The sequence below is a fragment of the Falco cherrug genome, chromosome 3 (assembly GCF_023634085.1).
Source record: "Falco cherrug isolate bFalChe1 chromosome 3, bFalChe1.pri, whole genome shotgun sequence".
Taxonomy (NCBI): domain Eukaryota; kingdom Metazoa; phylum Chordata; class Aves; order Falconiformes; family Falconidae; genus Falco; species Falco cherrug.
Genome location: NC_073699.1, coordinates 39942970 through 39956460, shown reverse-complemented (window position 1 = coordinate 39956460; position 13491 = coordinate 39942970). Strand labels below are relative to the sequence as shown.

At 37.4% G+C, this 13491-nt stretch overlaps 1 protein-coding gene across 4 annotated transcripts in view; it reads left to right on the top strand.

Moving 5' to 3' along the window:
* The window catches only part of HNF4G (hepatocyte nuclear factor 4 gamma), a 61047-nt gene extending 53812 nt beyond the window's left edge, over positions 1-7235 (top strand). For all 4 annotated transcript variants that reach the window (XM_055705708.1, XM_055705709.1, XM_055705706.1 and 1 more), the window contains 5 exons: positions 1491-1578; positions 2851-3003; positions 3183-3419; positions 3903-4025; positions 4416-7235. In XM_055705708.1, coding sequence (XP_055561683.1) covers positions 1491-1578; positions 2851-3003; positions 3183-3419; positions 3903-4025; positions 4416-4534 — 720 coding nt within the window. In that variant the 3' untranslated portion in view covers positions 4535-7235. The remainder of the gene's footprint in view (positions 1-1490; positions 1579-2850; positions 3004-3182; positions 3420-3902; positions 4026-4415) is intronic.
* Positions 7236-13491: the final 6256 nt, after the last annotated feature.

Genomic DNA, 13491 nt, shown 5'->3' with positions numbered 1-13491 from the left:
CGGCTGCCTGGGCAGGAGGTTAATTCATGGCTCAGGATCTCTTGATTCCAGTCCACCAAAATCTGACTCAGCTTGAAAGTGACTTTATGAAGTTGAATTGTGTAATTCCTCCTTTTTGCCTCCTCAGTCTCTCAGTTTTTAGGAAAATCCTGTAAGGACGGTTAAATCATCCTTGGGTTTGAGACTCAAACTGAGTCATTCCCTCTTATACTTTTCCCCAGGAATACAGGGTGTTTCAGCCCACAGAAGACCCCCCAGATAGGGCCTTGATGTCTTTTCAGACCCACAGAGTGTGATATGTGTGCACAATCTCAACATACTGGAATAATTTAAAAATCGGTTCATGTAAAGAATAGAATTTTTTAATGCATTGGTTACACAAGAGCAACAAAAGTGAGCAAAAATATTGCTGTTTTTATTTTTAAGATGGCATGAAGGAAAAGAGAAGGGATCAGACCTCATTAAAAAGCTCCTGTATTTTAAAAAAAAAAAAAGATATCACCTTAGAAAGATAGGCTGAAAGCACCCCTGCAGTGCTTGAAGAGTACATGTTGGGAAATAATCCAGAACATTAAGTACCTAAGAAGAGTGTGACAAAGGTATTGGGAGTTAAAACAAATGCCACTTTTGCATTTGTGATAGCCTTTCTAAGGGGCATTGTGCATTTAATTATAAAATAAACAGTCTGGTTTTGAGCAAACGATTCCTCATGTGGGAATCAGCCTATTTACAAACCCTAGAGCAGGCCGGAGCAGATAAGTTAGCTCTACTGACAAGGTGAAAAGTCTTCACACATTAAGAATTCCTAGGTGCTGTGTACCTTTACATCATGCGTAAAGTACTGGCTTGGATTCGTAAGAAAATAATTACTTGCCAAGGAAGGAGTTCCTTGAGAAAATAGAGGCTAGTGCTGAAGTTTCAAACAGATACTAAAACCAAGGGAAGTAAATAGGTGACAAAGAGTAATGTAATGACCACATTTCAAAGTGTCTTCCCGGGATGAATCAGGTTTCTTCTTTGTTGATGGTAATGGATATTTTAGCATATCTGGTTTTGTTGGGGAAAAAGCTCTTTTGAGTGTCCCATAAGTTTTTCATTCAAGGTGAGAAAAATGAAACACTGATAGTGCCGAATATTCTGTAACAGTTCATTCCAGCCCACCAGAGTCTTTAGTGTCAACTTAAAATTCCAGAGAAAACTGTACTAGGAAATAAATGCAAGTATGAATTTATTGAGAAGTATTTTGCAGAGCTGTATGTTTAAAATATAGACCAAATGCTAGAACTAACAGGGGATGATAATTTAATTATAGTGTACTGCTAGTACAGTGTTTTTACATTCACTGTACATTTTTACATTAGAATTTTAAAAATCTTAAACATGTACCTATAGCTGAATGCACTCACAGTAATATGCATCCTCATTTCTTTTACCCTTATTGAAACTTACTGCTTTATTGTCTAATTAGAGTCTGCTGTTTTTTTCTTGAGGTTGCCCTGCTAAGAGCACATGCTGGGGAACACCTGTTGCTTGGAGCAGCAAAGCGGTCCATGGCGTATAAGGACATTTTACTTTTAGGTAAATATTGGTTTTGTTTTAATTAATAATGATGATGTTGTAGTACATTAGCAACCATGTAATCACTTAAGTAGGACAACTGATATGGCACAATCAAAGCAATGCATTCTGTGAATGCTAAATAGCTATTTAATGGTATAATGTCACGTGCCCCCTTCCAGCAAAAGAGGTGAACAGCTTCCTGTGAGTTAATACGGCTAAAGGTTTAAATGGATACCAGAAGCCACAACTTAAGGGGGTGGCTGGCAGATTTTCTCCTTACATGAACATCCTTTCTGCACCTTTGTCCCATAAAAAAACCAGAACACAAAAGCTCCATAAAACCTCTTTGATTAAGAGAGGAGCAGCCAACCTGTGGCCCATGTACTAATTTCAATCTTTGTGAAAACCATTTATCTGGAGCTTTCTCAAGAGCCCTTCAGACGCAGTCAGAGAACACCCTATAGACTAAAAAGTTGGATAGCCTGTTCCCTGCAATTCGCTTTCTCAGGAGCCCTCTCACTGCTGCCTTGGCAGTCGCCATGTAGCCATCATGCAAACAGCATACCTGTTGTCCTCTGCCACGTGGGAGATGGGTGAATCCATGGCACAGTGAGCAGTCATGCCTGCATAAGCATATTCTTGGTCACTTGAAGTGGATCCTTCACTGGGTTATATGATATAACTTACGTTAGATCACTTCTGGACAGAAGGTGAATTAAGATGCTGTGATGGAGACTTCTTCAAAATATCAATTTAAAATTGAAACATAAATTAAAAACTTATTTTGTACTCTGAAAATTTTTATGATGCTTACGGTTTTTCTTAGGAGTAACAAAAGCTTCTGTTAGAAAAAGAATTCCTGGTGTCTCCTCTGGAAGAAGGCTTCTTCGACCATTGATGAATCCTGATCATTCAGTTTGGAATATAGTATTTTAATGGGGGAAGAATAAATTTTAAGATCAGTTTATAATTATATTTATCTATTACATAAAGTTGAAGGCCTATTTGCTCCACACTTGTGCATTCAAATATGGACCTCAGCTCTATGGGCTAATCGGTTACTGTACATGTTGGCATATTTATGTGCACAGATTATTTACTGGGTGACAGCTGTATTTTGCACTTACTCTGTTTGCAAACAGTTTTGTATGACACAAAGGAAAGTTACTACTCAAAAAAATATTAATTTGATTAAGCGAAATGAGATACGCTTTTGAAAATGGGCTTCATCTAGTATGTTGCATCAAAGTCTTTATATCAATCTGCATGTTGGTATTCTTTCTCTCTAAGGCAACAATTACATAATCCATCGCAACAGTACTGAAGTAGAAATCAGCCGAGTGGCAAATCGGATTCTGGATGAATTAGTTCGACCCTTCCAGGAAATTCAAATAGATGACAATGAGTATGCTTGCTTGAAAGCAATTGTGTTTTTTGATCCAGGTACTTTTTCAAAAATATCTCTCAGAATTATTTTAGATGTGATTATATTGGAAGTAATTTCTGTTGAGGTACCATGTGCTCATGTTATATACCTGGATGGAAAAGAATTAAATGAAAAAAGTAAGATGCTCCTCCCAAATCATAATCTGTCTTGACTTTAAGATTTTGTCATTTTTAAGATGCAAAAGGCCTGAGTAATCCAATGAAGATTAAGAACATGCGGTTCCAAGTCCAGATCAGTTTAGAGGATTATATTAATGACCGTCAGTATGACTCCCGAGGAAGATTTGGTGAACTTCTGCTTCTACTGCCCACACTCCAGAGCATCACTTGGCAAATGATTGAGCAAATACAATTGGTTAAACTATTTGGAATTGTTAAAATTGACAGTTTACTTCAGGAAATGTTACTGGGAGGTAGGCTAACAGCTTGTTAGATTTACAATGTTGTGTTATGTTGAATTTAGCATACATCATGAGGGGATCATGATGTAAGCAAGCACTCTGACTGTTGCCTTGCTGGCTGAGCTTTGGGTCATATAATTGTTATCTAAAGCCTTCTTGTCTTGGCTGCTCATCTTATTAACTCAGTCCTACAACCTGAGATTGTGCTGTGTTCTTCTCAGTCATTGCTGGATATCTAGACATACAATTCCCTAGGCACGCGGAAGAATCCCTACAAATACTTCATGAAATCCACTGTTAATGCAGTCAAAACAGAGAAAACAAATACGGTGCTTAATGTGGTTGGTCTGGTTAAATTGTTTAATGAATACCCAGAGGCAATTATTCAAATTGCCAATCAAAATATTTGCTCTGCAGAAATGTAATTACTGAAGTTTAAGTTGCTGGTGACAGCATGGTCTTTTGAATTAATAAATGCTCATGTTATTTTTGCAGGTACTTCTAATGATGCCAGTCATCTGCATCATCCAATACATCCTCACTTAGCCCAAGATCCATTAACTGGCCAAACTATCCTCATAAGTTCAATGTCTGCTCCTTTACATACAGAACAGATTTGTAAGTAATTGCAAGTTAGCTTTCTGTCATAACATGTCACTGTTATATTTAAAAATATTATTTAGATTGGTGGCTCCTCAATGCTCAAAGTTATTTCATCAGCGTTCTTACAGTAAAATAATTGTGCATTAGAACCTTATGTATATAAACAATGTTAAGTAAGAGACTTTGACCTGAATTTAATATTTAAAAAATCCATCACCATTCTGATATATGATTGTTTTCACATGCACAATTTTTAATAAACTAAAAATTCTGAGAATTAAAATATTCTGTTTCCCTAGCATGCCTAATGTAACAGAACTTCCGTTCAGCACAGTAGTATCTATCTCTGTATGCAGAGTAGGTCAGAATGTAAAAATACATAATTGTTTCTATATTCTTTTTCAGCAACTCCAGAAACTCCATTACCTTCCCCTCCTCAAGGCTCTGGGCAAGAATACAAAATGTCTACAAATCAGGCTTCAGTCATTGCACAGCAATCTATTTTGAAACAAAAACCATTGTGATGTTTCTGTCTGTCTTACTTGTCCTTCCTTCCTTCCTTCCTTCCTTCCTTCCTTCCTTTCTTCCTTCCTTCCTTCCTTCCTTCCTTCCTTCCCTTCTTCCTTTTTATGCACTAGATAAATTGGTAGGACACTTGCACATTTAAAATCTCAGGATTAAAAAGGAAATTATTTCCTCAGCAGCCACTACTGTGGGTGTTTCTTAAAACACCTCATGATTTGGAAAGTAATACTGTTCTGACTGCCACATAAAACTGTAACTGTGGACACTGCAGTCTGACAAATATGTATAGAGGTTGATATGAGTTTTAGATCTTATACCTGCACAGATTCATTTTTTATTTCCTGTTTTAGTTGTTGTCTTAATATTATTGTTTTAAATGTGTATATAATTTTTTAATTGTGGCAGAACTGTTAGTGCTTGTTTAGCTGTGAATTGTAGGCACAAAAAAGTGGGTTGATCAGACAAAACTTAAGATTCCATTAATTCCTCACTGCTTAGTTATTTGTATGAATCAGAGGTCCTGCCATAGGCTAATACATTTGAAGACTTTTTAAAATCTGTATACAAAGTAATTTCTGTATCAGTCAATTGGACAGTGCCAAGGCATAGGTGCTAGCATTTAAATTGCGAAGTACTTAGAACAAGGACTAGTATGTTTTCTGGTCAGGACTATTACTTTCCCAAGCAATTTCTGGGCACACTTTGGGGATTAGGCCAGTCCAAAGACACTTTTTACCAGGTACTTTCGATATGGCCACCTCTCTTCAGGGGCACAGAGAGTATAACTAGGAATATGGCCAGACCATGCCACTTGACCTCAGGGCTGGATGTAGACTTTGTACTGTTCAATTTACTAGTGTAAATGTTAGCCATTGTGTTTATTTGCCTAACTGGCTAATGAATATATGTTTTAGCAATCACTCTAAAATTCAGCTACAGAGAAACTGTAGTTATGTAGCAGCACTGTGTCTGGAGAGGTACGGCTTACTGACTCAAGCAGCAAATGTGCCTGAGTTCAGTTCCAGATGTTCCTGGTTTGAGCCATGGTATTTCAAGCTAGAAGGCAGCAAGCACACCAGATACTCATCCTCTGGATTTTTAAGAGTTTTCAGAAGACTGGGATGAATTGATTTACTGTGACGAGCCCTCTTCTCCTCTTCCTTCCCTTCCAGTCTGGGAGGTTCCAACACTAAGTTTTGTATCTGGAGTCTGTACTAACGAACCCATCTGGATTTGGACCCTCTGTGGATTTGCACAAGGGGGACCTTGTGACACATACTCACTTGGACATATACTTACTCAGTTACAATTTGTGAAGACAATCTATTAGGATACATAAAGTGATATGTTGTTCATACAACACTGACATCATAACAAAATCACCACTTTGCACAATGCATTTATTCCAGAAACGAATTATTTTCCTTTAGTACTTTAAAGTAGACTTTCTTCCCAGATGTTATGTAAGAGAGAAATGGAGGGCGGAAAAAGGAGAGGAAAATATTGCTGTTTGATGAACTATTGCAAAGAGAAAACAGTGGAGTCAGAAATTCCACAAGGTCAGATATTGATCATCCTGAACCAGACACCTGCATTAACTGCAGCATCCAAAGATGGGTGATGTTATACCTCTGGCATTTGAAAGTTGCTCAAACTGGTATGATTCTTCAGATACGTTTTTGCAGGTGGGAATTGCACCACAGTAATTGCTGAGCTGACCTGAACTTTCAACAGGCTTTAATGAGAATACACTTACCACCAGGTAGATGCTGTGGGTTTTGATGTTATTTTAAAGTAGTTGCTTTTGCAAAGTCTGTGTACAGTAGCCCTTAATGTGTACCTTTTGCTTTTTAGAGTGTTTTTCTTTTTGCTGTTTACTGTTTAGTTTTTATCAGTGCATTGTTCTTTTTACAAATCCCTTTTAATATGAGTTTTTATGACAGAATAAAGTACTGAAGTTTTACCATTAACTTTAGGGGAATCTGGACTGTGCTGTTTTTATAAATTGTCCACCAATGCTTTGTGGAGAAAGAAAAAAGTAAAGCATGCACGAGAAATACCAAGCAGCCCAAAAGTTGACTGATGTGGGTTACTTTTGTGTACCTGTCATAGAAAGAATGCTGGACTCAAGTTGGCTCTGCATGACTTTACTGGGTCAGATTAATTAAGTTGGTTGCATAAACATGGTGGTATTGGTTCTGACTAAAAACATTTAACTGGAAATAAAAAGTAATCCCCAAGTTGGCCACCCTTGCCTTATATAAGTGGTCTGAATAATAGCTTAATGGGTTTAGTTTTTACACTGTACTTTAGATATAAAGTGTACAGTTAAATGTTGTCACACACTGCCAAAATGTACTGGATGAAAAATATACTTTAGTATTTTATCTGACAAAAAGTTGTTATCTATTTTGTACGATATATTACATTTTTGAATAAGAACACCACCACTGTAATTTATTGGGAAAAGCTGATTTATTTTATAAATGTAATGTTATTTTTGTAAACTTAATTATGAAAAATCAGAAATGATTAGCTTTGTTAAATATTAAATTATAATGAGATGTAACTTTATATGTTTGAATTTCGATACCAAGTTTTTGTGTTGAGCATTTGGGATTGAAATGGTTGCTGGAAGTATTTCAAATGGACTGTTTTTCATCAAAGCTCAATAAAGAAACATGAATGATCCGAATGACACATTTGCCTTTTGGTAAATTTTTTACTATTCAGATAAACAATGACAATGCTTTATATTGCTTATGTTATGAATGAATATAAAACTGTAACATGCTTTCATGTCTGCAGTATTCACAGCATCACAGAATGGCTGAGGTTGGAAGGGACCTCGGGAGGTCGTCTTATCCAACCCCCCTGCTCAAAGCAGGATATTGAAATCATATGAAAGAATATGATGGCAATATTTTAGTTGATTCTACTGTAACATGGCAAAGTATTACATAGCTACGGTTTTTAATTTTTAGTTCTGACTCAGAAAAGAACTGAAGCACATGCTTAATTCCATCTGTGTTTAAAATGAAGCATATGTTCAACAGCTTTTTTTTTTTTCCTGGACAGAGACAACTGAACAAATCACTCCCTTTCATTACTGTAGTGCATTGTTATTTAGGCTAATTTAGTTGCAACTAAGCAGTTATATATTTTGTAGGTAAAGACTTTGAAAACTTTAGAAAGACTCTTCAAAATACATTCTTTTAGATAACCAGCTTCTCTTCAGCGTCAGAAAGTATGTTCAGTTGTATGTGTCCTTTGAATACATTTTGAGTAGAGGTGGGGTTTGTTTGGTTTTTTTGCAGTTGAATGGTGGTAATAACACAATGAATTGGGCTGTTTACTTTTGCTCACATGCTGTGCTCTGGGTTGCAGAGCTGCAGGGCAAAGCTGCCATGGGAGAAAGAAGAGACTCCACTTCTGAATGCTGGAGATATTCAGGTCCTTCTGAGGAACTTGTGCCTGTGGCTGATTACTCTAGATGAAGGATTTCTCTGCCCTTTACTTGTAAATGCTGACTTGGGTGAAAGTTTATGATTTTAGGGAACAGAAGAGATTTTTTTTTCAGCCTACAAAGGAGAAGACATGGGAAAACCCCTACATCTTCAGTGCCATGAAGTGCTGACAGACTCTTCTTTAAGGATTTCCGTAAGTCAACTTTACAAGCAGCTCCAATAGGTGAATCAGGAGTGCATATTTTACAAAAAGAGATGAATGTATTAACTTTCAGTTCTAATCATTGTACAAAATTCTTCCCAACTAAGGAATTCTGAATGTGAGTAAAGGTATTTACTGAACTCCAGGAACCTTCTGCAACAGAGAATTTAACATTCTCTGAATATAAGAAAATCCATTATAGCTCCTGGTTAATGTTTGTATACTTGGCAGTTCTGTTTTCACCTCAAGGATGTCTGTCAGTCTGTGACTGACTAAAATTTTTTATGTCTTTCCAACAAGCAACAACATTTCTGATTGTGCATGTCCTATATTTGTTTTATGCTAAATTATATAGTAAGCAAATATTTAGCTCCACATTTTACAGTAATTCATTAAAAAATCTGTATTGGTTTGAAAATACCTACATTTTTCATGTTGACTCTGATGTAGAGCCATTAGCTTTCTTCTTTCTCTTCATTCTCCCTCGGAAAATGCAAGAAATGAAAAAAAAAATATATTTACCTCCAAATTTAAAGTAATTGTGTTAACATTGCAATTGTGTTTCCCTCTCTTCTGTGTTTTTGAAATATAAAAAGAAGGATAACATAGTTGTCATCTAGGCTGGCATCAGTTACTGCTTCCTTCTGATTCCTTATTTTCTTGTGGCAAATCCAAATATCTTCATTAATTGGAAAGCCTACATGCAAATAAAAGAGCCCTCTATGAAGTCAAAATTTAAACTTGATTATAGAGAGGAGGAGTAAAGTTGCTGAACTGCAGGAAATATGTTTTCAAAAATTTCTTCCATAAAAATTACAATGCATGCCTGATTTCTAATCAAAATGATAACTATTTCTATTAAAGGGTGAGAAACTTAAAGAGAAAAATGAAATATATAGACTTACACAGTGAAAGAGAACTTCCATTTTCTGTCAGAAGATGGAACATGGCAAATCATTCCCTTTGAATACCAGCATATCTAAATAGCCTCTAAACAGGATGGGCAACATCTGATCAAGATGGGGGAACAAGCATGTTATGCCTAAAAAATATTCTTATGACAATGACCTCTGTTCCTTAATGTGGTGGACCTACAATTGCTACTGATATTTTCTGGGAGTTCATCTGAGTCGAATGTTAGTCAAAGATGACACATTGACACTAGATTTACTGGTGGGGCTGAGAGGGTTGTCGTCTCCTCACTAACATTGATGTGACAGCTGCTCCAGGTCACTTGATGGCAGTACAGCCTTGCACCAACACAGAGCTCTTAATTACCTAATGATTTTGGGCCTGACACCTCTATTTTCCTTTTGCAAGGGTGAATGTCACTGATGTCTAACATGACGAGGTGAGCTTCAATGGGTGAACAGCAGCAAGTGTTGAAGATTTTCCTTTACACACTCTGATCAAATCAGCTAAAGCTTAGAACTGTGCTCTGAGATTAAAGAAAAAAGCCTAGAAATCCACACTTTAATTTCTTTGACTTGGATCTGAATAGCGTTGGCTGGTCTCTTTGAGTCTCATTGTAGCACGAGTTGAACAGTTGATCAGGCTCAGTGGCTTTGTGGGTTTGGCCTCCCACGTAACCTGCTCTGCCAGTTTGTTAGTAGGTTGGCCAAACAGACAGCAGCTGCTGTTTCAATTTTATAATTCTGAATGTCTTCAAGGACACCTAGCGACAAAGAATGTGCAGGGAGATGTGTCTCTGGGAGCGAAATTACCTTAAGAAGTTACAGGAGATAGTGATTGGTTAGAGAAAAATATTTTAATAGTGTATAGAATAAGATGTACCACAATCCTTCAAGGGAGTTTAGTGAAAGCAGGAAGGAAAGAAGGCCCACAAAAATCTGATAGCACTGTCAATTCCATGAAGAGCCCAAGTATAACATTAGACAGCTTTGCTCAAGATAGTTTGCTTTGTGATCCAGTATATCACCTGCACATTGCAAACGTCGGATTAAGTTGGAACAGCTGGTTATTTACATTTTTTCTTGAGCAGTTCATGAAACGTATCCCACCCAGTTTAGCATGCCCTCAGGTGCCCCCAGACAGCTTGTTGTGATTGCTGGGCAGGGATGCAGGGAGGCCTGGGCACATTCTGTGTCACTGCTCCAGGACCCTTCGTCTAAGTGTTATTTAAACACATCACTGATCACTGCGCAGTAGACATGCGCGTGAAACAGGACCCTTCCTGTAGCCCATGGTAGTGCTTTACTGTCACCAATCCCCTTTTATCATTGTGTCTTGTTGCATGTGGCACAGATGAACCTCCCAGCTGTATCACCTGCACTATGTGTGCACATGTCCTGACCGCTTTTCCTGGAGCAGCTCTGCAAGTTCCCCCATTCTGGGAACACTACAAACAGCGAGCACCCAACTGATGCTGCCAGGCCAGCAGTCAGTCACCTTGCAAAATGATCATGGTAGCAGCTGATCCATTATGTTAAGTCAGGCTTTATTTCATACTTCTCATAGGCCAACTGAGAGGAGATAAAAACTTGGTCAAGATTTTAGTTGTCTAAAGAGGCAACTTTTCAATTTGATACAACTTTGGAGAAAAAAAAAAGCGTTGGAGCTGGTGATGTTCTCATCTGACACCTTCACATCAGCCACTCGGTCTGCAGAGTGCTTGTGTCACCCTTTAGAATGGCCCCTATTTACCGCCTTTTTGAAATAAATCAACTAACTAGATTGGATTATAACAGCTATCTAGCTAAAATTATGCCAAATTCATAGATAAACAATTCTGAGATCACATAAAAATTTCTTTTTTAGTCTTTGCACTATGCCGCTTATAATGAAATGGTGCAGCTTATGTTACATTTTGATCAGTAAGCAGTTGTCCCCCTGTTTTTTTGACCCTCCACACAACTGAATGAATTTTCATGAATATGACTGCCCAACAAAGCATCCCATTATTCAGATGCCTGCCTTTTGTAATTTAAATAATGTAAGCATATGAACATAGAGATTTTGAATTAAGAGGCAAAGGCAATCTCACCAAAAGAGTTTATTCAATATATTTCCAACATCATCTATTCCAAGATATAATTAAGATTACCATGGTCCAAGACTAATTTGCTGTGGTTTCCAAAAAGTGGAACAGATAGCAGTTGTAATAGCGGACAAGAATTTTCCATATAAAATTTTTCATTGTCATGTTAAATTTTTTAATGAGCATCAGTCTTGATCAGAAATGTAATAAAATGAAACAATACTCTAAAATATGCAGACAGATGTATTATAAAATAACAAACTTCATATATTTATGTACTGTGAAGTACACTTTTCTTTTGCAACATGAACATTAATATCCATTTTTTATCTCAAGAGCAAAATCACAATTTAACTGTAGCATGATCTGTCCTCTATTTTAATGCAGCTTTTTTTGCAGGTTGATTAGAATTGCATCATGTGATTAAATACATAGAGGCAAATATTCCATCCTTGTGACACTGGGCCTTTTCAGAGATTGACAGCCTGAGGTGCTGCTCATAAACCAACAGATAATTTGAAAATGAAAACAGGGATGGAGTTCTGGAGGGCAGAAGAGGAATCCACGTCTCCATGATCACGAGGAAGGCACGGTTGGAGCTTTCAGGTTACAGAAAAAACATGCTTACAGAAGACGACACCTGTTAAGGAGAAATTTGTACTTTGAAGATAGAGGTAATAGCGGGGAAAAAAATCCCTTAAAAAATAGTGTTGTTAGACCAAAGGGCACCCAGTTGGGGAGGACAGATTCAAGAAGGCTTGATAAGCACAGAAAGGCAGTCAGCAGAGGTACTAACACAGTACTGTTGCCTTTGCCTTTTGCACAGCACTATTGCCTTTTGCACTTCCTCAGCTTCTGGAGCTATGTGAGTATGTGAAGAGGAATCTTTCTTTTGTCATGTCAGAGAAAGCTTCAGGCTAGCATGGTTAACGGAGAACTTCCTCAAACAATGAAATTTACACGCAGAAAAATCAGAAGAAATGTTTTGATTTGGAAAACATTTATTGATCTTTTTATACAAGTCAATTTTTCTGCTTTTTTAGTGCTTTTTTCAGATTTTAAATGCTTGGAATTCACCATGTTACATCAGATGTCATTTTTGTGTTCTGCCTGGTGAGGGGGGAGTAGAGGCAGTGGATGAAGACATTAAAAGGCCACAAAAAAGCCAAAGCAGTGGGAACTCTCAGACCAGAATGCACCTTCACCAGCACGCTAGACAGACTCATGGGACCTACTTCAGCTAAAGCCTGTGAATGGAATTATTTGCTCAAATTACTGTCTTCAATCCTAGTATAATTTACTGATGATAAAGGTTCTTTAGTGTAATAACTATTAATTGCACTGCTCTGTCCTCTCTCTCACCTGAATTGTATCTTTGCCAGAGTAAGAGTCCTTATTTATTTATAGCTTTCAATTTTATATTGAATCCCGTGCCTGAGAATCCTTGAACCCATCAAGCCTGTAGCACTTGTGTTAGCACACTGCTAGCCCCATTTCTTGTGAGCTCAGGCTGAGGTTCCTGGGGCAAAAAAAAAGCACCTACTAGAATAACTAGAAAAGGCAAGAGAGAACAGCAGCAGATTTAGAAGGGTGCAGAGCATCCTGTCATTTCTGTTACTGCCGCTGAACTCACTACCTACTATTTATGACCCCTGAACATGTTAGTGACTGCACAGTAGTTCCTCATGTCACAGGGAGATGTATGGTGACATAAAGGTCTGTATGCTGCCACTCATTTTCTCTGGGCAATCTCCATCTGGATTGTTACGGGGAGTGTTTGGCTGTTATTTCATCCTATTCTTTTGTTTAAAAAGCACAAATGCATGAGTCATCCCTTGCCTCTTTGTAGTTTATTTCATTCATAAATACTGATGCTGAAGTATTAGTAAAAATGTAACATTCGGGCCAGTTCTTAGCTGATGCATTTCACTTGCTCTACTACTTACCTTAATAAAATCATTTTCCAGCAGTGTTTATCTTCTAATACCACTCAATTTTATTACAAGGTAGTTTAAGATTTTGATTTAAGTTTATGTTGTGACTATGGGACAGTAATGAGGAATACCAGTATTTCTGTAAATGAGGTATTGCAGTCAGAGTGTGTGCTACAACGCTTTAAAGCTGCTCTTCTCTGAAGTTCTGTATTTTGGGTGCAATGTGTATTACAGGTTGATCCCCAGTACACACAAACCAATTCACCAATTTAGTCCTCATTATTTCCTGTCACTTTGTTTTAAACTACATTCAGCACAGGAGACAAAGCTGTGCCTATTGTCCACTGTCATTTGC